This window comes from Condylura cristata, unplaced genomic scaffold (assembly GCF_000260355.1).
Source record: "Condylura cristata isolate star-nosed mole 26May11 unplaced genomic scaffold, ConCri1.0 scaffold00038, whole genome shotgun sequence".
NCBI classification, from domain to species: domain Eukaryota; kingdom Metazoa; phylum Chordata; class Mammalia; order Eulipotyphla; family Talpidae; genus Condylura; species Condylura cristata.
This window is the reverse complement of record NW_004567139.1, coordinates 6,636,467-6,660,363: the sequence shown is the minus strand read 5'-3', so window position 1 is coordinate 6,660,363 and position 23,897 is coordinate 6,636,467. Positions and strand designations below refer to the sequence as shown.

The 23,897-nt window shown below is 57.2% G+C and overlaps 1 protein-coding gene across 4 annotated transcripts in view; it reads left to right on the top strand.

Moving 5' to 3' along the window:
• SLC39A11 (solute carrier family 39, member 11) overlaps window positions 1-23,897 on the top strand; it is a 212,718-nt gene that overhangs the window by 118,076 nt on the left and 70,745 nt on the right. For all 4 annotated transcript variants that reach the window (XM_004693467.2, XM_004693466.2, XM_012733146.1 and 1 more), the window contains exon 6: window positions 10,407-10,568. In XM_004693467.2, the coding sequence (XP_004693524.1) occupies window positions 10,407-10,568 (162 nt within the window). The remainder of the gene's footprint in view (window positions 1-10,406; window positions 10,569-23,897) is intronic.

Here is a 23,897-nt window from a genome sequence, read left to right as displayed (position 1 = left end):
CCCTGTGGTCTCCTCCTGGGCAGGCTCCTGGGCAGGCGGGATAGAACTCATGCGGAAGTTGCTTAAGCTTCTTAGTGCTGCGCTTTAACCCGCTGCGCCACCAGGGAGGGCCCAAGAATAGATTTTTAAGAGATTTTTTAAGTTCTGCTTTTAGCAAATCTATATCAGGCTTTAGCCAAGTGCTACCTATTTGCGGGCTGACTCTGGCCCGCAACCTACTTTTTTGCAAATAAAGTTTTATTGGAACAGACACACCAGCTCAACTCCAAGTGGTCTCTGGTAAAGGCAGAGCTGAGTAGCTGCGGCAGACGAGAAGACCACACTGTCTACCGTCGTTTCTATCTGCGCCTTTCCCAGAAGTTTGCTGACCCTTGTTCACATTCCAGAAAATAGGCATTGGGATGAGTGAATGTTCATCTGTTAACAGATAAGATTTTGGGAGGCAGTTCTGAACCTTCAGTAGGACCATAAACTCCCAAAAAGTGTGTGTGAAACACGGTGCAGATGTGCGTGGATATTTTCCGGGAAGGAAAATTTCGTTTCATTATTCATTATTCATTGTGCCGATTCTGCAGCCACTCCCGCCTGGTCTCCGGGTGAGGGGGCTTCAGACTGGTGTGCAGCGGCTGGCTGTAGGCATGGAACACTAGTGTTGGAAGTCTACCTAAATCACCTCCCTTAAAGCTGGACAAAGCTAAGACCTTTAGAGTTGGGCCTTTCTTAGTGTTCTGTGCAGAAAACTGGAACTTAGTTGGGGAATTCTCTGCCTTGGATTTCACATAAGTGAGTCTTTCTAAAGAGAGGAAAATCTAGTGCACAGTGAACACAGGGTCATGCGGTGAGGATAAGGCCGCTGAGGACACAGGAAAAGCTTCCCCAGGAGTGACTCCTTTCCCCGGTTTCCTTCTCGCCCTCCTCTAACTGCTCAGCCCCCAAATCCATGGGCTGTGTGGGGGTGCCCCCCTCCCTAGTTCCGAGGGCCTTGGTGCAGAGCTGACCTTTCAGGGTGGAAGCTGCTCTTGCAGGTGTCTCCTTCCTTGCACCCGAGGTGACCTGGCTGGGCTGGGCCCCAGAGCAGAGGGCCAGTGGCCAGCCCCCAGGGCGCACAGCCTCCCAGCTGGGGATTGGTGCTGGCTGGGGTGCAGCGCCATCCCCAAGGGTGGCATGTTGTCAGCAGGGCAGGAAGTCCTGGGCTTTCCAGGCCCTGTCTCGTTTGCAGGATGCGCTCTTGGCTTTCCTTGGGGGATGGTGTGGAGGGAGGCCCTGGGCACCCCCATCCCCTTCCAGTGAATGAGTTGGTTTCTGTTGTTACCCCTTAGAGTGGTGCCGGGCACACTCTCCTCGTGGGGCCTTGCTCTCCTGCGCCTTCCAGGAAGTCTGGTCACAGGACAGACGGAGGCCTCCCTCCGTCTGCTGGCAGATGCCCGCCTCGTCCTTGGTGACCGTCCTCGGTCGTTGACTTCCTGAAAGCGAGAATGTCTGCAGGCCAAGACATAGTCTGCGGCGTAAGTCTCGCTTCGACCTTGTAGTGCCATACTTCCCTCTCAGTCCCGCGGCCTTAGACAAGGGGAAGCTACCGTCTTCCTCCCGTGGTTTGAGGAGAGAACATGAGCGGTCACCACTGACCACAAGTGCCCCCATTGTGGACATCCCTGCTGGGCCAGAATTTCACTCCCAGGAGCGAGGAAGTGGGAGCTGTGAATAGCGGGGAGGATGCTGTAGGCTGACCCCACACTGACCGCGGCCAGCCCCTCTGTAGACTTAGGGCAGGCGAGAGAGTGCTTTGGGGAAATCGACCTTCCTTCCCTCTGCTCTTCCGCGGCATCATTCCCTTGTGATGACTCTTATCCTCTTAAAATGAAAAGAGGGGGCCTCCCAGGTGGCCTAGGGATGAAGTCTCAGAGCTGCCACTGCAGCACGAGTTCGATCCCCGGCCAGGGAGTGACCCACAGGGTGCAGCAGACTTCTCCTGTCTCCCCGCTGCTCCCCTCAGCGGTGGATTCCAGTAGATCTATCTAGCCTGCTCCCCACTATGTCTGGTGAATCCTCTCACCTCCCGCACCTCTGGGCCTGTACCCCAGTTCTTCTACATGAAAAAGAAAAGTGGGTTTTTATTTAACGTAAGGACTTGACATTTCCTATGAAGACAAGGCAATTTCATTTTAATGTCTAATCTTAAATGTCCACGGCTTCCCCACTAAGTGGTTGAAGTGTTCTGGGTGTCCCTTGCTCCCCAGATGAAACTATTGGGACCCCTAACTGGGCAGTGATATGGGGCGGGGGCAGACCACAGTGCAGACAGAGCTGTAGTTGAGGAGCCCAAAACACGGTTTTTCCAAATTTTTCGGTGTCAGAGCTGCCTTGGGGTGGGTGGGGATGTAAGACATGACCGGCGCATTTCTGGGTCCCTCTCTCTCCCGAGGATTGACTCAATAGCTCCCCATTTTAGGGATCCCCGTGATGCCATCCTAAATGGTCTTGGCTCCTCATTCGCATGCTCAGATGTCAGGAAGACACGTTATGTCAAAGGGGGAGTGATGAGCTGATGCCAGCCGTTGGATGTAACCCTGACCTCCGTCCTCCCTCTCGGCTGCTTCTCCTCCCTGGCGATATGTAACCACGCGAGTGAAGCAAGGACCTGCCATCTCTGTGGGCAAGATTGAGGGTCCTTGGCAAGGCCCCTGCAGATACCCATGTTCCCAAGGTGCTCTTTGTCCAGGGGCTCTTTTGAAGCAAATGTCTGCTGCTGTTGGACCCCCTAAAGGTTATGAGGAGATCTTTCCCGTCGGGGTCGGGGGGCAAAGAACTGCACAGACAGCCTGAAACCCACTGAGACTTGTTTCTAGCTCACAGCTCATGCATCAGGACGAGTTCACGTTGATAACGTGGTTGTCTGTCTCTTTATAGCGGGAGCACTGACCCAGTGGGTGGACACTTTAATCTCTTTGGAAACTTTGGCTCCATGTGTCAGGAGCAGAAATGATGATCTCACTTAGATATTTGGAACCAGCAGTGTTTTCGTGGGTGGTTTGCTTAATGGGTGAGAAATCCTTAGCTCATAGTGAACTCATGTCTTATGCTGATGTACATTTAATTTTTACCAATTATGCAGATCTATTTGTATCTGTGTCGTAGCTAAGCAATTGCTTATTCATAAGCATCAAAGATAAGGCAGCTACTTTGAGTGCCTGGAAAAGATGTACTCGCTGAAGAGGGAATTGAATCAGCCTTCTTCTGCAGGCTGCATTTGACCCTCTGGTAATTGTGTGGCTTGTGATTATTAGAACGATAAACAGAGAAATCTGTTACAGTCATAGAGAGGCTATGCAGAATTACAAAGAGGTTATGTTGAGTGTCATGTTTCCTGAATTCCAGATACTTCTCTGCTTGAAGGCTCCTCCCTGAGCATAATAAACACTTGGGCTCTTTTCCCACGAAGTCTCCGTCATCTCCAGCCGCGTCTTCTCCTGTCCCGGGTTGTGCATGACCCACTGGGTGCATCCTTGAAGGCTGTGCCCACGGCCTGCACCGGTGTGTGGCTGTTTGCCTTGTGGGGTGCAGTCAGTTTGCCCAGCTTCTCCCCAGCCTATAGCTTTGGGCCCAAGTAGGATTGTCAGATCGATCACAGGATACCCACTTAGATGCAAATTGGAACAAATGCATGCTTTTTGTGCCATGGGCCTGTGCCATAGCCGGTATATTCTTAACCTAAAAAAATGCTTGTTTTAATTGAAGTTCAAGGGCAGCAGGATGCTCTGGTGTTTCTTCTCTGCTCAATTCAGCCTTTCTGGCAAGGATCCTTCCACAGTACAGTCTTCTCCGCTGTGCACAGTGTTTGCAGGGCCGCGGGGCCGCTTAGGACTGACAGGGCCGTGGGGAGCAGAAGCCCAGGGAGCCGGGGGAGTTCTTGGTTGCGTGCACTTTGCACAGCGATGTCTCAGCACAGAGCGAAGCTGCTCTGGGACTGCACTAGGCCATGTTCTGCGTAACGCAATTTGCGCACTTGTTTTTTCTTTTTAAGGCACTGTACCATCATGAATAATCTCCGAAAGGAACTTAAAAAATGGAGGCGGAAACTTCAAAGCAGCCAGGTGGATACATCTGCCTAACCTGGAACTATACCTGCTGCTCACAGCTCGGCCTCATTAGTCATTGACAGACATAAGTGGATCAGGGGAAAATTACCGTGTCTGCACGGAATTAACTGATCGCATCTTCACTGCTTAAAGAGGCCTCACTTGGGCAAAGGACCTTTCATAAAAGAGCAAGGAACTATGTCGAAAACGATGAAAAATGTTCACTTGCAGTCAGAGAAAGACAAATTAAGGGAAATGTCATCCCCTGTACGTGGATACATTTATTTTAAAATGTGAGATGCCCAGGATGACTAAGAAATGGCGAGATGAGAACTTAGAAACCGCTCGCAGGAGTGTAAATGGCACGGCCTTTCTGGAAATTAATTAGACAGAGGCTTTGAGGCCCTTTGATCAACAGCTCAACTTTTAAGAACTTTGTTCAGATTTCTGACTGTTTATTTAAGTTCAAGGCTTTACAGTGATATTTAGAAACAAACAGAAACAGCCCAGTGCCCAGGGCAGGAGCGTGCAGACAATGCTCTGATTGCTAGAAATACTTCCGAGTGTCTCCGAGCACCTGGGGGAACGCCCAAGTCATGTTTTGGGGGGCAGACACTGTGCCCACGCCTGACGGGCTCCTGTCACGTTGACCTGCCCGAGAGTTGAGCGCCACGTAAGGCATTCAACTAAGTCCTGAATAAAAAGATTTATTTATTTATGCTTACAGAACTGGGGTACAGGCCAGAGGGTGTGGTGGGTGAGAAGTTTTACCAGAGACAGAGTGGGGAGCAGAACAGGCAAAGCTACTGAAATACACTGCTGAGGGGAGCAGCAGGGAGACAGGAGACATCTGCTGCGCCCTGTGGGTCACGCCCTTGCGGGGGATTGAACTCGTGCTGCAGGGGCTTCGGACAGCTTCATAATGTGGTGCTTTAACCCGTTGCACCACCAGGCAAGGCCCAAGTCCTGAATGCCTTTAGGGGTAGGGTTACCTATGCTTTCCATTCCCTTCTGGGTGCGTTGAGGGTCTCCCCACGAGGCTGCGGATAGAGGCCCGCAGTCCTCACCAACAGCCTGGGCAGGGGCTGGACACTGAGTTTTCAGCCCAGCGACGCAGAACAACCAGAGTTTTCGAACAAGGTGGCCTCATTCAGATTGGCTTGGATTTCCCTTTTCTCGTCGACATTCTAGCAACCAGCTGGGGAAGCACAGGACTGGCTTTGTTTTCTTGGGAGTGCTGCCCAGCAATGGTGGCTGGGTGGCCACCCTGAGTGGGAGGCACGTAAATGAACACTCCGCTCTTGGTGGGGCGCTGGGTACGTTTGCAGCATAGGTGCTGGCTGCCAGAGGTCCCAGAAAATGTATGGGCCTCGGTGAGAGCCTGAAGGCTCGGGGGCTGAGGGAGGCATCAGGAGTGTCTCGTGTCCTTCCTCCCCGCTCCCCATCTCCAAGGTGGGCGGTCCCACCCCTACCCCATCCCCGAGTCCTGACAGTGAAGCTGAGAGTCAGTGTCCAGTGGGTTGAAAGACAGCACTTAGGACAAAGGTCTTGCAAGTCCGTTTTCCCCGTAAGCCATCAGGATTTGGCGCTGCAGAAGCCCAAAACCCAACAATGAATGTATGTTGTTTCTCTGTGTCGGCTGAAGCCTCTCCTTTTGGGGTTAAGCTAAAGCCGGAATTAGAACAGGAAAGGTAGCAGGCGGGAAGGGAGCACCGGGTGAATGAAGGGGGTCTCGCCTCTCTTTTGCTTTCAGAGGCAGAGCCCTGAGTTTCATTTGTAAGGTGCTGGTTCCACGGTAGGAACCCAGTGGGTGGCCAACGATTAGTGACAGGCAAGCAAGGAAAGATTTGAGGATCTGTGCGTGAAGACCCCACCCCACCTCCACACACACAACTCGCTAAGCTCTGTTTCATGGGACAGGCCAGCGCCTCTTACTGGTCCACTGTGGTACAGGAATCAGGAAGCCCTAGGGCAGAACTGGGGCGGACCTCAGGCAGGAACCTTCCCGGGGTGCGTGGCCTTCCCGGTGGGCAAGCAGGAGTCTGCCCCCTCGTGGCCAGAGGGAGACACTGCAGCTGGCAGCAGCTGGAATACAAACTGACCCGTTCACGTGTCATGAAGAAGAAACTTTGCAAACCGTTGGGTCAGGACCTAAGCGAAAGGCCTTCAAGCCATTACAAGCTAGCATGACAGAGGCTAAGAAATTCAGAAAATATTTCTGCGGATTGAAGCGAAACAAGTGGAAGATGAAACCTACATTAAAACGTCAAGAGGAAGAGCTAACACGAATCGTGCTTTGCAGGTGCCAGGACTGGTACCAAGAGCTTGGCATGTGTCTCCGTCCTCACTGCAGCCCTGCTCAGCAGGCACAGTGACTGCTAAGGGCACGGAGGGCCCGCGCTTGCCTGCAGCCTGGGGCCAGGCATGGAGGCATCCGCCGGGTCCTCACCATGACTGTAAATGTGCAAAAGCCCCAAAATGCAGTGTGCGTGGACTGGACGAGGGGCAGGGGCTTTGTTCTCGTTGGAGAATAGTCTTCAGTGCAGTTGTGTGTTGCTTGTAGCCTTTACAGCTCTGCAGAACTAAACAATAAGAGGCTTGCGGGCAGGCGGGCAGGCCGTGCTCGTTCAGTGCGACGTCTCCGAGCTCGGCTTCAGACGGGGACGGGAGAGCCACCCGCTCACACTGAGAGCCTGAGGACTGCTAGGAAGTGCCTCCGTGGGCCTGGGCTTCCCTGTGCGCTGATTGATGCCAACCAGCGCTGTCCACAGCAGTGCCTGCGGCCTCATCCCTGCCTCCCCTCTCTATACACAGGACGAGCCAGGAGCAGGCCTGTCGCTGCCCGCCACGCCCCCCGCCAGGGGTCAGAGGCATGGACGGAGGGGCCCGGCTCCAGGCTGGGGGAGGGCTGTGAGGACTCCACACACAGCGGCAGGGCGGGAAGGAGTCCGCGTCACTGGTTAGGGACAAGGTGAGACAGCTGCGGGGAGACCGCTCTGGGCGAGAGCCTCCCGAGGTCTGACAGGTTTTAGGGCTGGGGTTTGAGAACAAAGGAATTGAGCCCCGGTGGCTGAGAAAGCAAGGAGCGTGGACTTGGCCGGAGGCCGCCGGCCACCCTGGCTGTGGGCGCCGTCCGTGGCAGCTGGGCCTGGGCCGTCCGTGGCAGCTGAACCCGCCTGGTCTCAGGCTGCGAGACTTTGGGGTCTGTGATCCCCTTTTTTCCCACAGCAGCCAACTTGATAAGCTGTGGAAGGAGAACTCAGGACTGGAAAGCTGATTCATGAGGCAAACAATGATCCGCCTGGCAGCAGGTGTCTGGGCCTGGCTCATGGGGTTTCTGGTTTGTTTTTTGTGATTAGTGAGCCTTTATTTATTTTATTTTTTATATATTTTACATTCTTCTTCCTTTTTGTACAATGTGTGCTTCTCCTCTCAGGTGTGTTCCCTCTGGAATTCCCACTGCCAGTTCACCCTGCATCATCCCCACAGTCCTGGGTGCTCTTCCCTTCCGTTTTGATCCTTCTCCTGTCTCCTCCCGTGCAGAATGTCTCTCATTTATAATTGCCTGCTAGTTTTGTTTTGCAGTCCATTACAATTATTTTTTTCCCCTGATCCCTTATTTGATTCTCCCACATTCCTCCTATAAGTGAAATCATCTGGCATTTTTCTTTTTCTTCCTGGCTTATTTCACTGACCATGATCCCTTCCAGCACCATGCACGTTGCCGTGAATGGCACATTTTTATCTTTTTGGTGGCTACGTAATATTCCATTGGGTATATAGAATGCATCTTCTTGATCCAGTCATCTGTTTTTGGGCGTTTGTGTTGTTTGTATATATCACCTACTGCAAATAGTAGCTCATCAGGTTTTGACCTCTTGTTTACTAGCCTGTGGGGGACAACAAAATTGAACAATAAAATGTTGTCCTTGAGTCAGGTCCTGCCCCTGTTCCAGGGCCATTTCTGTCTCATTAAGTGGCGATTTCATGCTTAAATTCAGCGTGAACTAGACACTGGAAGTCATTCTAATCCTGTAAATGATTAATGAAACAGAACTAAAATTGTAGTTACACTCATGTTGCTAAAATGGTGAGTTTCTTCCCCCAAATGATGCCGGTTTTCTGGGAAACAGGAAAGAAGGAAAAATACAAGTAACTGGTCCTCCTTTCCCAGCTTTCACCAGCTTCTGGCCTGGTGTTATGTTTACAGTCTGCAGAGGGGCAGCCCAACCAGCCTTTGTTCTGTTTCATGGCTGGGGTTCAGAAAGCAGGATTGCAAGCTCTGTGTGCTGACAGGCGAGGATTTGCCTGTTTGTGCTAATTCAACCAAATCATCTGCAGAGAGATCTTGGGGCCATTTGTAAAGCCCCAGGGGTCGGTGATCTGTTCATCTGTGGTGTGTGTGCCTCAGGGGCCTGGGGTTCCACGTCAGGAATTCGATTTGTCCAGTTACATCAGCACGGGGACAACAAACATCCTGTGTGTTCCCTGGGGGCTGGGCTCATGGGTGACCAGCACGGGGGTTAATGTGGCCTTGATCTGGCCAGATGTTCCAGGCGGAGGGCCTTGCCTCCTGCCCTCCTTCCAAGCGACTGCCCATCCGAATGGTGTCTCCAGGCTGGAGACTTCTGAGCCTTGTCTTCGCAGGGAAACAGGCTAGGCCTGCAGGCAGGGGCCGACCCGGGCCCGGGGCTGGCCTTTGCCCTCCGCTTGGGATCCCCACACCAGGTAACTTCTGCTCCCGCATAGGAAGTGCTATGACAAGAATTGGGGGTGGGGGCAGCAGAAACAACACTGTCAACTGAGGCAGGGATTCGGCAGCAACAGTGAGCCTGGCAGCCCACCCCCCGCCCCTTGCCCCTCCTGACACACTGTCACCCCGAGCCTGTACTCCGTGTCACAGTGTCTTCTTTACATTTGGGAATAATAGGTCTGACAGGTTCACACACTGCCTTGGGGCTTGTCAGGAGCGGGGTGATGACAGAGGTGAGATCCCCCAGCTCTCCCCCACCCCCAAACCCGTCCCAAAGGGTCATGCCACCCAGCCCCCAGGTCCCCTGTGCACCCTAAACACCTCAGCATTTCAAGCCCCTGGACATCCTGCAGTGAACTTCCTTTCCCATCCTGGTGAGCACCACTCACCCCATCACCCCGTGTTTGGGGGGGGGCTCTGGAGCTAGAGGACCTGTGACCCCGAATCTGCGACTCCTGTCCGTCCTGGTCCCCGCTTCTGGGGGCTGCAGGGGCTAAGGGTGCAGCCAGACATCCCCAGGGCCGCTCTCTCCCGCGCTCCGTGCTGTTTTCCACTCGAGCTGCCCTGCCCCACCGCGGAATGTGCTCCCTCTGCCGGCCCCACTTCCAAGGCGGCCAGAGCTGCCCTTCGAGAAATTAGCACCTCAGGAGTCTGGAGTCTGGTCACCCGCACAGGCGTACCCTGCCCTCTCTGCGGGAGGGCAGCCAGGGGAGAGGCGCCTGTGCTCTGTCGGGATGGACTGGGACTCGCTGTCCTCCTGACTCCTTAGTGGCGGCCGCGGCTTGGCCGTCACAGTGCGCACGCTTCCATTTGCACGCGGACGCAGCGGGCCGCGCCGGGTCGGAGGCGAGGCTGTGCCCTTCCTGCTCACAGCCTTAGCGCCCCGGTGTCCCGGGGACAGGTGGGGTGGATGGGCGTGCCACCCCCGCGCCCCGGTGGGGCCTGTGCGGGAGGGTGAGAGCCGGCCATTGGTGGCCCGGCTTTCCTGCCCTTCCACCCGCCGGGCTTTGTGCAGCTCTCCCTGTCTGGCTTTTCTTTACTTACCCCGGGGACAGCTCCAGGTTTGCTGGTAAAACTTTCTGAGCTCTCTCTGCAGAGGACCTGGGTCAGGCCAGCGCGCCCCCAGTTCACAAGCCCAGGGCTCACCCGACCCTGCCAGGGCCCCTCGGAGCAGGGGCTGTTATTTCTCGGTCCTGTGAAACAGAACTAAGGCACAGCGGTGCTATTTAGGGCCACACAGCTGACGCCTGGCTGAGCAGAGAGGCAGCCAGGCCGGCAGATCGTTCCAGAATCTGCTCCCAACAGCAGCATTGTCTGCCAGTCTTAAAGGGGGGCTGCCTGGACACCCCGCTTATCATTATTATTTTTACCCGCTAGTGCCTGGCCACTGGGTGCTGAGTACCCGCCCAGTGAACGTGGCTGCGGAGTGGACGGTCAGTGGGGGGTGGAGGACTAAGGAGCCGACGAGTCCGCCCCAGCCACCGGGGAGTTGGGCTGGAGACCACTCCCCGGGAGTCGGGCCAGAGACACCCCCAGGCCGCTATTCTCAAAGCGCTCTTCTGTTCCTCCCTTGGCAGACAAGAGCGAGAACGGCGAGGCGTACCAGAGGAAGAGGGCGGCCGCCCTTCCCGGGGGGCCCGTGGCCCCCGCGGGGCCCCCCGGGGCCCTGGCACCGACCGGTGGCAGCTGGCGGAGGATCGTGCTGCTCATCCTGGCCATCACCATCCACAACGTGCCAGGTGAGGCCCAGCGCAGCTGCGGGGAGCCCCGTGCCTCGCCCCCCGGGGGGCGGGGCAGCCACAGGCCCCTCCCTGAGGCTGGGGAGCCCGCTGCCATTCGCTGCCCAGCAGACTGGGGGTACAGTTGCCGGCGGGGCTTGGGCGGGAGTGGGGGAGAGAGCGCCGTCCCTGCCCGCGAGCCTCGGCTTCCTTTTCTCCATCCCCGCGTCTGTCCAGACCGTCCTTCCGCCTCTTCCAGCAGCCGCGTCCTTTATGTGACCCGGCTCCCTTCTCGGCCTGCGCCTTAGAAACTTGGGTGTCAGCTGGTGAACAGTGATTTCCCCAAGTTGAGGTGGTTATTGAAACGCGAAGAAGGAAGCAGGCACCTCCAGTCGCCACACTTGAGTCCATGTAGGGCGACACACTCGGGCGTCCTGGGGGGCCGGCAGGGCACCCACCCTGCCCGGTGTCCACTACCCCCGCACGTGGGGTCTTTCCGGTGGGAGACCAAGGACGCCCGAGGGGGGCGTCTGCCCTGCCAAGATGAATAGACTTGGTTCGAGTCCCGGTGGATGCCCGGGAGAGACGCAGGGGCACGCTGGCTGCCTCTGGGCATCGTGAGCACAGCTCCCGGGACACGGGCGTCCCCACCAGCGGAGTGGCGGGTGCCCTGCCTTCCGTTCTTTTTCTTAAGTTTTATCTATTTGTGTGCAGAAGAACTGGGGTGTAGGCCAAAGTTCAGAGGTGCAGGGAGTGGCGTGGGGGTGTGAGAGGGTCCCCCGGAGACAGAGTGGGGAGCAGAATCTACTGAAGTCCGCTGCCGAGGGGAGCCGCGGGGGGACAGGAGAGGCCTGCGGCGCCCCGGGGGCGCGGACTTAGCCCAGGGCCGCCGGGAGGCCCCCGGCTCACCGCATGAGGGGCGTCTGTGAACACAGCTGTGTCCCTTCCTTGCCGCGTTTCCGACGACTCTCCCAGATGTCCTTGGCGGCGGGGCCTCTCCCTTCCGGCGTGTTGGAACCATTTCCTCTGCGTCTTTGAATCCCTCTTCATTTTCTTTCTAATTGAGGCGATTCTGGTTCCCAGCGCTGTGTGTGATGTAGAGTGGGTTCACCCCTCCTCGGGGGTGAGTCACCACTCTTTGGATTCCTTTTCATTGAAAAAGAAAATGATGTCCTGTTGGTGCTCCGTTTCCAAAATAACAGGTGTTTCATTCTGAGTAACCGGAATGCACAGATACAGTAGAAAGAAAGATGCTGTTAAAAAAAAATACATTGCAGGGAGCAGGGAAGCGCCTCATCACGTTAGGAGTCCACCCGTTCCCTCAGGGGGACACGGCCCTGGGTTATTCAGGTCCTGCTCTTAAATGTCCCTGGTGTGACCTTGGCGGCTGGCTTGTCCCCGCAGCCGTCCACCTCAGAATCTCGGCTCCAGCCCTGCTGGCTGGTTACCTCCACAAGCGGCGTGAGCTCTCTGAACTTCGTTTCCCATTCGGTGCTGGGCCGTGCGTGTGGGAAACATGGCCGCTGTCCTCAGCGTCAGTGAAACCCGGCCGGCCAGGGCTTCCCGCCCTTGAGTCCTGAGACAGCCACATCCCGCTTTTGTCTGGACCTGGAATTGGAGTGGTGACCCCTGGCCACGCCTCGCTGTGCGCATTTCCCTGGGGAGGGCTTGACATCCTGTGAAGACTCTGGGTCATCTATAAAGATGACCTACATTCCAGCATATATGAATTCTGCCTGGAGCGCGATCCAGTCGGCCAGACACGCGTCCTCTGGCGTGGCTCTCGACCTCTGTGATTGCCGTCTTGACCTTGAAGTTTCTGTCACGTGGCCTGGCAGCTGGCTTGCCCCCAGATTTATTAACAGCATCTGCTTCGCGATTCCCACTTGACCTTGCCCTCTGGGTTGTGAGTAAACCTTGGGTTGATTTTCTAGCAGAAGCCTTTCGTGGGAGCCCAGAGCACAAAGCTGACCCACGCAGGTCTGCGTAAAGGTCGCTACCCACGACAGCCGAATAACCAGGCAGGTTTAGTCTGCGAAATGCCAGTCAGTGTTGGAGGAGTGGCCAGTGCTGTCTTTCCAGGCGAGGCGGCCATCTCCCTGCCCTTCACCACTTAACGAGGACTGAAGATTGGTCCATTGGTTCAGCACCCAGGGAGAGAGCAGAGCCTTCTGCTTTCGGTGCTGCTTCCCTGGCTCCTGGGAGAACCAGAGAATGTTCTGAGCCCAGACGACACAGTGAGAAAAGCCTACCTGCACCACCTGGCCCAGCCCTCCTGCCCCCAGGTGCTCTCAGGCGAGGCTTCCTGAGCTCATTCTGGCAGGTCAGCGGGCGTCAGCCTGTGCTGCGTCTGCTCACGCCACCCAGAACTTGAACTTGGGCCAGAAAACAAAGGCGTATCAGCAGGAAGATGTGTGGGAAGACACCAAAATGTGGTGATCCTCGGGTGTTAAGGCGGCAGGAGAACAGGGGGCACTTTACAGTGATGTAAGGGGAAAATTAATTAAAAATGTGGTGACCCTGAAACATCCTTGCTATAAATGTGCGTGACAACGCTGAGAAATCGCCAGGTGTCCAGTGTGGAGTGGAGCAGGGTGCGGGTGGGGCACCAGGCGAGGGCAGGGAGGCTGACCCTGCCCAGGTGGGGTCGTGGGCATCTTCATTTTGGCTCTCAACGAGAGGAGCCTCCCAGAGATTTGAACAGAGAAGTGGCTTGAGCTGTTACTTTAAAAGAATTTTTGGGTGCTATTTAGATGAAGTGAAGAAAGATGGGGTGGGCCGGGGGTCGCCACAAGGGTGCAGGGGCACGTGGGGGGTCGCTGCAAGGGTGCCGGCCCGAGGCCACAGGGTGGACGAAGGGACCCCAGCCCGCGCATCCTTGAGGGAGGGGTCAGCAGTCTGTGCTCATGCTGGATGTGTGAGGGGAAGAGGGGCGCCTGGAAGGACCCCAAGAGCTGACCAGCTGCAGGGATGGCGCTGCCACCCGCGAGCTGGAGCGAGCAGGCCGCGGAGGGTATGCCAGCTGGCCAGTTGGGTGTCCAGGTGTGGGTCTGGCTGGGCTTGGGTGAGCGAGTTTGGAGCTGGGGAGAGAAGCCTCGCCGGGAGGGCGTTTGTGCTTCGCTGGCACACGCCCGGCAGGGCGAAGCCACCCAGGGTCGAAGTGCAAACTGGTTGGTCGCCAGGACCCCTCCAGGGATCATTTTTGGCATCTGGAGCATCTGATTCTGGTCTACAGAGACGGGGACTCAGTGGCTCCAGCAGTTCCAGTCCTTGGATAAGAACCTTCAAGAACGTGCCTGGCCGGCTCATCTCTGGCAGGGTCTCTCCTTCCACATGGCCTGTTACAGCCGATTAAAAATGTAACCAGTTTTGGCATTCTCCTGGCTTTCAGACAGCTTTTACACAGGCACTAAATGGATAATGGATTTTCTGGAAGTGTTTTGTCTTTGCTGCTTTAGTTTCCTGTGTCCTGGGGTGACATTTTCTTAATTTTTTTTTTTTAAACGGGGAAGCAACGTAGGAAAGCTTGTGAGCGAGTATCCTGCCTCCCAGAGGCTTCTGGGATGTGGACACACACCGGCTCGCGCACCCAGGGCACGTGGCTGGGGAGTCTCAGACACCCCCCGTCACAGAGCTTCCCCTGGGTCCGGCCGAGCACCTTGCCCGCCAGAGAAGGTTGCCCCGGACACAGAGGGCAGGCAGTTGTGGGTAGGCACAGCCCCCCTGAGACCAGCACAGACCAGAGCAGGAGGGACACCCTGTGTTAGAGCAGGAAACGGCCAGCTGGGCCAGCCGCTTTGCTGTTGCAGGGGGAAATGGTCAGGACCGCCGGCGGTCAGCACACCTGGCTGGCAGGTGTGGGGGAGGCGCCCTTCCAGGGCCCTGAGCGGGAGGCGCGGGGCCATGTTCCCCGCTGCGTCACAGTGGAATTAAAAGCCAACTGGCTGAGCTCCCTGGTGGCGCGGGGCTTAAAGCGCAGCACTGCAGGCCAGCCACAAGCCACAGCCGCCTTAGCGCGAGTTCGAGCCCCGCCCCTGCGGTGACCCACACGGCGGGGCAGACTTCTCCTGACCCGCCCGCTGCTCCCCTCAGCGGTGTACTTGTCAGTCAGCCTGTTCTGCTCCCCGATCTGAATCCTCTCACCGCCCCTGCACCTCTGGCCTGTACCCCAGTTCTGTATGCATAAATCAGTAAATCTTTTTTTTAAACAAAGTCACCTGGCAGTTGAACTCCTGCTCATCTCTCAGGAGTAGCTGACGGCCGCAGCAGAGGCTCCAGAGTTTCCTCGCGGGTGGGAAAGCCACTTTGAGAGCTTGAAGGGATGCTGGCTCGTGCGTCTCATGGAACACTGCCCCCGTGGTAGTGACCCCGGTGCGTCCCTCTAGCCCTGGCACCGGGTGATTCTGGCAAAAATAACACAACAGGGCGTATTGACAGCGCTGATCACCCGGTCCCTGAGCCCACCTGGACCTGCCGAGCTCTGTTAGGGTGGGCTGAGGGGCTGATGCTGGAGCGTGATCGTCCCCATGCATGGAGCATCCTGCAAGGTCCTGCCCCTTTCTTTGGGCTCCTGTGTCACAGCCGCCCTGAGGCAGGAGACGCAGCCATCCCCCTTGCCTGAAAAGGGGGCGCCTTCGGCCCCAACATCCCCCCTTTGAGAGCCAGGGTTCCTGGCTCCCTCGGCTGCCAGGCGGGCGGAGGGAGGACTTGGCCTCGGTGGCCCTTGTAATGTGGACGCAGATTCTTCTTTGCTTTAGAAATTAGTTAGCTCAGTTTCGCCGCTAGATGAGCCACAAGCTTCCTATCCCCCCTAAAAGTCAGCTCACGGTGCTGCTTGTTGTCACAAGGTCAAGAGAGCCGAGGTCACCCTGGGCATCTCCAGAACAGCCAGGCAGTTGGTGTTAATTATTTGGCTTGTCTCTGGCGACTCCGGACGGACCACATTTCGTGGCTTTAAATGAAACGCTTGAGGTTTTAATCAGAAGTCATTTTGTTTCAGGAACAAAACCCGCATCCTCAGACACCAAAATAGTCGCGGCGTTTGTGCCTCTTCCTGGGGTCATGAAATTACAGGAGATGGCCCATTTGGGTTTTCTTTGCGTTTTTCCTGAGATTGCTCACTCAGCTTGCCTGAAACGGGTATTTATAACTCACGGGGTCACGTGGAGGTGCTGTTTGCAGGGGCCTGCACCGTCTGGCCACCCTTACCCCAGAGCCCCAGACACGCAGAAGGCTGTGAGGAACAGTATTCCCTGGCGCCCGGCGGCCTCTTTCTGGGCTTGCGTTAGTTACCAGCAGGCTGAGCTAGGTGAAGGGTGACGTGACGAATCGGCATGGACAGAGTGGGTGAGGACACGCCTGGAGACCGGAGCCTGAACCCACGTTCACAGGCGAAGGCCAGGGTGTGGACAGGACCCCCCACTGGGAGGCTAAGGGAGACCCTTTGGCTCTCCCAGCCTGGGAGCCTGGGGCCCTGGGGGCCTGCTGGCTGCCCCGCAGTCTCGGCCGTGGTCACTCAGGCCCCGCCCACCTCTGTGGCGTCTTCCGTGGCTGCAGCTCAGATCTGCACAGTCTGAGCTGAGTCTGGTGCTCACAGGCCCAGGGACCACGGGTGGGACGCGCTCTCCTCCCAGCGTGAGGTCACCGCCGGTGGCTGAGTGCTGCCCCCAGGCCCTGCAGGAGGGGAGGTGACTGTCATCGTCCTCGGACAGAGCCCGAGTGGAGAGGCCTGCTGTCAGCCGTCCAGGGAAAGGCATGATGCCGTAGCCTCAGCCCCACGGGGCGCTGCTTTCAGAAGCAGGAGGGGTGCGCCCCAGCCAGGGACCCCGCCTCGGCTGGAGGGTCAGCGGGCGGTTCAGAGCCAGGTTGCCGCTCACGGCCCCTTCGGGGTGCGGTGGGCGATCTCTGTGTGTGCTGGACGGATCTCTGCCTCAGAAACCGGGGCCGGAGAGCTTCAGGCCCAGACTCCAGGTCTCACGGGCAGGCTTGCGTCAGGCCGTCTCGGCAGGGCGCCTCCCGCCTGCGTTTCTTTTCTCCTGGTGGATCTTTTCCGGAGCTGATGCCAGAAACCCCCGGAGAGCCTCACTCCTCGCTGCTGCCGGCCGCGCTCACTGCTACTGTGCGCTGCTCACCCCGGCCGCGGCCGTCGGCGTGGCTGCCTCGGCTCTGTCCAGCCAGGAGTTGGGCACGGGGGGCCTGGACGGAAGCTTTGCCCACGGAGGGTGCCCCAGATAGGCGTGTGGCTCGGACTGGCGCACCCCCCAACCCACAAGGATCCATCAACCCTAAACCACATAGAGGAGGGTCACGTAGGGGGACCAGCCCTGGTGTGAACCGGGGTCCTGGGCGCACCGGCGGCTTCATGGCTGGGGGGCCCGAGGGAAGCTCGTGGGACACCTTTCCCCCGCTGTAAAATGGGATAAACGTCTCCCGTACCCACTTTAGCTGGGATGACAGGGGAGCCAGCAGGCCCTCGCCGAGTTGTCCCCGCGAAGAGCACGTCTCGCGCCCGGGACACAGGAGGACCCGGGTCGGCCGTCCCCTCCCGCCGCCTCTCCTGCCTCCTGCTCTGGCTGGCCTTGGCTTTGACCCTCACAGACAGGGTGCTTCCCGTGCCGGGGGCCTGGAACGGGGTGGCCTCATACCGCTTCATAATTCTCACCTCCAGCAGGTTGCGTTTGAAGATGCTTCTCCTTTGCTCCGGGAGTTTGAAAACATTGTAACATCCTCCTTTAATTATCTGTGCCTCAGTGGGAAGGCTGACGTTATAATTAGCCTGGCTCTGTCTGGGTGACATTTCGCTCAGCATACTGTGTTCCTGGGTGCGTGAGGGAGCAGACGCTGTCAGCACAGCCGGGGTACACGGGGGCTTGCACTTCAGAACGGCAGGGGTGAGGTCACAGTTCTGGGATCCCTGGGATCCCGCGAGAAGGGCTGGGGCAACCTCTCGCTTCGCGGCAGCTCTTGCCTCAGGCTGTAGAGCCGCAGGTGCTGCGCCCTACTTTCTGGGCCTCGGAGCAAGGAAATCACAACTGAAGCCACAGTCTCAACCGGCTCGGGGATCTGGGTTAAAGTCAAGACTCATCTCCACAGCAACTAGATTATGTCATCCTTCCTCCCTCTTATGTAAATTCAAGAAAAAATTAAAGCAAGAGCATTGGAATGCTTATTGCTGTGAGGGCTGGAAGTTTCCAGTAACTCCCAGGGGCCCCTCCATGACGGACGGGAGGTGTGGCTTAGAAGCTGGTTTTGGTCAAAGCTGTGAGACCGGCCCTGGCCCGCCGAGCAGCGTCCCCAGGCCCACGAGGACAAGCCCAGGCGTTGGAGTCCAAAAGACCAGGGTTGCTGCGGCCTGCCGTCCCCAGGTGCTCCATGGTTTATCCGAATTAACTGAAACGCAAGCTCCCAGCTCCGAGACCCCCGGTGCCACCGAGCTCCCGGTGTAAATGGCACAGGTGCAGAGCCACGCGTCGGTCCCAAGGTGCGAGGTGTCTGCTCCAGCCTCTGAGCCCCACCCCCCACACCCACCACCAGGCTGCCCCGGGAGAGGCTCTGTGTACGCAGGGAAGACAGTCAATGATTGTTCTCAGCGATGGGTGCGTCACAAATACATTATCCGTAAACGATCTCAGCGTCAAAGTTTGCTTGCAGTTTATTTACTTTTCCATAAACGACGGGTCGTGCCAGCCCAGAGGTGCGTCACTGCGGCGGCGTCAGAGAGGCGTGAGGTGGGGATGGCGTGGCAGGCGCCCGCAGCCACGTCACCATGGCGCTGTTCCCTGCCGGTGGAGGAAGGCGAAGGGTGCACGTCATCTCCTCTCTGTGCTCTGTCATCTGCAAGTAAACGCCCACCCACACACCCCTCACCAGGCAGCGTCACTGGCGGTGTCAGCCTAGGCCTGCTCAGGAACAGCTTCTTTGGAACCAAGCCAGCCTTCGAGGAAGGACATTTAGGTCAGCTGAGAACCACTGCGGCGCTGGCCGGCCGATGTCTGCGGGGACGTGCCAGAGGCTGGCCAGCTCTCCTCAGCAGCGCAGGTACACCAGATCGCGCTGCTGGGCAAAGCTTAGCCTCCCTCGAACAATGATCTGTGGAGATGAGAGGTGACTGGTGACCCGGGGTGCTCTCGTGTGGGAGACTTGTTTTCTTTGTGGTGGCCCCAGGAAGCCCAGGGCCACACTGACTAGTGGACAAGAATGAAATGCACTCTCTTGGCCCGGTGGCCTGACAGCTTCCCTCATGTCTACCACCTGTTGCTGTCACTGCCCTGAGCGCATGGCCGAGGGACGCGGTTTCTTGGTGGGGAGGCTCAGGCGCTCTCACTCCTTGGGCGTCAGTGTTCGTTGTGCTGTCCCCTGGGCATGGCTTATATTTCCCTTAAAGAGAGTTATTTATTTAGTGCAACAACTGGGGGTGAGAGGATTCTCCAGAGACAGAGTGGGGAGCAGAACAGGCAGATGGATGAAGTGCACTGCTGAGGGGAGCAGCGGGGAGACAGGAGAGGTCTGCCGCGCCCTAGGGGTCACTCCCGGGCTGGGGACTGAACTCAGGCCATACGTAGCAGTAACACCCCCGAGACTTAATCCTTAGGCCGCCGGAGAGGCCCTGAGTTTTAATTCTAATCTAGGCTTCTAGTCTAAATGCTTCTCATACTTTTATAATTTTATTGATTGTATGATCTGGATGCCAAGTGAGAGGCGACAGCGTCATCTGTTTCAGTGTTCAAATAATCAATCTGTCAGTGCTTCTGGAATTTTCTGCATGAAGCATGGAGACCGTTACTGTCCAATAGAAATACCACGCAAGTGATAATGTGGCTTTCACTCCCTTCCCCCTCGCCCCTGGAGCCGTGCTTAAAAAAGAAAGTAAAAGCAGGTGAAATGAATTTTAAAATATACCTGAGATTACCTAGAAGAGTCAAACAATTATCATTTTTACATAAATATATATATATATATAAAACGGGGACCACTCATACCACTCGTATTCCTGCTTGAATACCGAGTCTGGCTCTTTGTGCACCCCTCAGCGTGTGGGGTTCAAACGAACCAGGTTCACGTGAAATGCAGTCCTGCTGAAACAGCGCTGTGTGTAACGGAGAAACCATCTTACAGTTATCAGACTGAAACTTTAATCCTGGGTCAAGTGGTCGCTGACGTAGCCGGCTTCCACGTGCCTAATTCTGCGCGTAGCCCCAGGTTGCTTGTGGCCGCCTGCGGGTGGTGCAGACCTACCCGCTCTGAGCGGCACCCGAGATCCAGCCCGCCTCGGCCACAGGCGCCCCACAGAAGAACACAGCGCCGGCCGAGCCCGCCGCCCGCGGGCACAGGACCAGCACAGGCCCTCGGGAGACGGGAGCATCGGGGTGCTGCTGTGGAAAGACTCTCTACCGCCCTCAGAGTTGCAGCTGAGCCTGGGCCTTCAGGACCGACGGCCAACCCCTCCCTCCACAGTGGTGGGGATGGAGAAGGGTGGGCACTGGGCGGCTCTTCTCTTCCCTGCAGTTAACGAGGCCACGGGCAGATTAGGCCGCGCCGCAGCCTCGCCCCCTGCGACTGGGGCAGTCCGTCTGTAACAGGAGTCGTCTTTCTGCCAGTGTTTGGCCATTGCCGCTCTGGTCAGCCAGGGGGCCTGCCCAGGTCAAGGCTGCAGCGAGAAATACGTGGAGGGGCCCCAGGCCGGCCCTGCAGCCTGCGGGACGCCGCCGGCCTCCTGCAAGCAAAGGCCTTGCTGTCTGATGGAGATTCGGGGGTCCGTGCTGGCTTCACCATGCCCTCAAAACAAGAGCTTGATTTGTCAATGACTCACTGTAAAAGCTGGTATCTCCCCTAAAATTTGGGGTTTTGAAAACTCCGATAGCCTTGCCGGCAGCAGCGGCCACGCCACCACATCGGCTCACAGCTCCCCCCCTCCCCCGCCGCTGGGGTGGCCTCGTTTGCTCAGCAGCTGTAGCCGATAACAAGCCTAATCAATCGATAGCATTTGTGGTACACACTTTATAAGCATCTCAGCTCATTCATATTCACATATGCTAATTTCAGTGCATATTAATTATGCATTTAATAAGACCCTGGTTTATTCTGTCTCCATTCCCTTGAAAGCTGTAATGGTGTGGAGTTGAAAATAATTAAAATGTTGCGTGTGTTCTGCAAATAACAATCACCCATGGATGAATTCTGAAGTCAAAATTCCATTTTCCTTCCTTCTCTGTTTAAATACGAGTGAAGTGATAAGGAAATGTACCCATAGGCCTGTTCCCCGCTCCGTTGGTTTGTCTTGCGTTTCTGGGTAGTAACTGCCAGCAGAGCACAGCTGACATGACTTGCACAACTTTCTGTGCTTTGGGCCTCTTTCTTGTTGACTTGGAGACGGTTTCAGAGCTGATGAGCTCAGGGAGGGGACCGGAAGCCAGAAGTTGCTCTTCTCTAGGCTGCCCAGCAGGGGGCGTGCGTCCTGCAAATGCGGTTCCTGTGGCCCCTTGGTCCGGGAGCTGGGGCCGGACACCTGGTCCCCAAGCCGTCCTAAGCCACGTTCCTGCTGGGGTCCAGCCGTCCGGGGAATCGGTGGCCCCAGGCCTGCGTGTCTTGCATGTTACCCGCCCAGGGAGCATCACCCCATCCTCATGTAGAGACTCCCCCTAACCCACTGTGGTTCCTCCTGCTCATCAGCAGTGGGTTGCTCGTGGGAATAAGCATTTGATCCCGTTTTGGCTCTTCCCCAAAGTGCAGCAACTACCAGAGCATTGCAACACCCCTGCCCCCCTTCTCCTCCCTGTTCTCTTCCCCAAGCCTGCAAATGTGGCTGAGCAGCCCACCCACATGGCCTGAGCCCCGCTCCTGGCCTCCCGGAGGCTTCATCCGTCTCCTTCGGCAGCTCAGCTAGTGTAATTGGCCCGCAGATGAGGGCTTGAAAATGAATTCAGTCCCGTCTACTTAATAATTCTACTCGAGGGAGAATGAACAAGGAGAGAGGCCGCAAACGGATCCATCTTGTTGATAGGCGACTGAAAAAATTTAATTAGAAAATAACTCAAAGCTCATGGAGACAATAAAAGGTGGAAATCGTGTTTGAATGATCGTGATTTGCCCAGGCCACATCCTTCATCACCACACGTAAGTTACGAGTTAGCATCGGGATCCCCAGTTTTTATCTGATTTGGAAAATAACTGGCTGCTCGACCCTACGCGGGACCACTTTTGCCAGGGGGATTCCAGATGGGTGGAGGGAGGTGCAAGTCCAGCCCCACGCCCCAGCTTCCCAGGTGACCCGGAGGTAAACTCCAGGCGCGAGTCTGCCTGGCAGGGAGAGGGCCACAGCCCCAGCGGTGACCCTGCTTATCGCAAACAACAGTTTAAGCACCGCGGGTCAGCGCCTCCCGCTTCCAAATTCCATCTGCTTTCAGCTGCAGCTCTCGGCTGTCACCAGCCCTCTCTTGTGCTGATTCAAGTTCAGGGCTGTCCCTGTCAGATACTTTGTTCATTTTTTCCTCTTCTGCGGATTCTCAGGAACCCTGGCAGAGATGTTAGGGGAGAAGTGAGAGCATGCAGGAGGGGAAAAAAACACCCAACTCTGTGTCCAGGTGCAAAAGCTTCTTACATGTCAGTACAGCAGCATGCTGTGTGTGTGTCCCCTCGCCCTCTCCTGCAAAGTCCCTGCCTTGCAGAATCACCAAGTCAGCCAGTCTCTGTGGGGGCGAGCCTTCCCTCGGGGCCCGGTTCTCGAGGGCCAGCCTCCCTCCCCGCCTGCTGGGTCGCTTAGGGCGTTGTGCAGAGTGGGGATGCCTAGCTGCGGTGACTGGCTGTGGCAGGTGAGGGCGGAGAGGTGAGTCCAGGTGTTGAGGACCTGAGGGGGTGCTGGGGTGCTCCGGGGTTAGGGAAGGCGTTTGGGGCCCGGCACTGTTCCTGGTCCTTGGGTTCTGCCCTGTCAGGGACCCACTGCCCGGCCCTGATTTGCGGAGTCCTGGGATACCATGGGTTCTGCCTCTGGGCAGTTCTGAAGACAGCCTTGTTGCTTAGAGACCAGCGTGGTGCCTGCAGCGAAGATAAGGTTGTCAAGGAAACCAAGCCGCATCGCATCGCCTTGTTCTTGGCGGTTGCTGGACAGAAGAGTAAGGGATTTTTGCTCTGATAAAACCTCTTGTTTTAAACAAATCGATGTATTGCCTGAGACACAACTCAGTTAGGACCCATGGGAGGTTTTTCTTTTTCTTTTGGTTTGTTTTGCTTTATCAGCGGCGCCTTCTGAGTCAGAGTTCAGCAGCTTGGGTCAGGGGGAGGACGCAGGCCCTGACCTGCCTCTAGTGCTCAGCTCGGCTCTGTCGGCTGCGGAGTTTCTGCCTTTCATCCTAACTTTTCTCACTCGTGGTGTTGCATCTTCCTTCCTGGAGATTCCCACGGCAACTCCCTGTCCATCCTGTTACCGTGCCGCGGGCTCGTGGGGTCGTAGCCTCGACGTCGGTGAAGCTGGCCTGCGGGGGACAGGAAGGGTGCTCCCGGCCCTCCCCGGCTCCCCTCTGGAGGCCACAGAGGTTCACACCTGCTCTGCTGTGTCCTGGCTGAGAGGTGGGAAGGGGCCACCGCCGGGAGTGGCGCCCCAACGTCCCTCTCCCCTTGGGGAGCTTCAGGCACCGGAAAAGGTGGTTCACTGACCAGCGGTCACGACTCCAGCTCCCGGCACTGGGACCCTGCGGGGAGCGGAGGAGCCTGGGGTGTGGGGGTGCGTGAGCCTCTGTGGTCCGTGTGCACAGGCAGGTTCACTGTAGATTCGGGCAGACGGCCGAAGAGAGTCCGGAGCCCGCGTGGCTTTTTAAGGCCTGTAACGCCCTCAGGGAGCCGGGGCGCAGCGCCCCGCAGGGAGGCTGGGTGCGGGAGGCCGGGGGCCAGGCTGCGGCTGGCCAGGCGAATCCCCGCGTTCTTTCTCCCCGTCTCCTGCGTGCGTCCCCCCTTCTCGTGGTCGGCCTCGGAGTGGTCCTCCCGTGGCCGTGGTCAGAGTCCCACCTGAGAGTGAGGCCGCCCTTTCACCCCGGCCCCTCGGTGCAGGAGCACGCGCACCCTGGGCCAGGTGCCCGCAGCCGTAGGCACACGTCGCACCACTCTGTGTGCCTTGAGCCTTTCCCTAACCGTCTGTCAGAGCTAAGGGTGGCCCCGGGCCCGTCTGCTCTTCTCCCTGCCGCTTGCCACGCCTTCCTCTTGGGCACCCAGACAAGGGTGCTCGTCTGCCTGGCAATGGGGTTTCGTCCCCTCCGCCATCGCCTGATCCCGCACAGACTTTCCGTTCCCCAGTGACACCCTCTGCCCCGTCTCTCTCCGGAAACCTCGGGGCGCTGAGGGCCCGCCGCTCTCTGGGGGAGT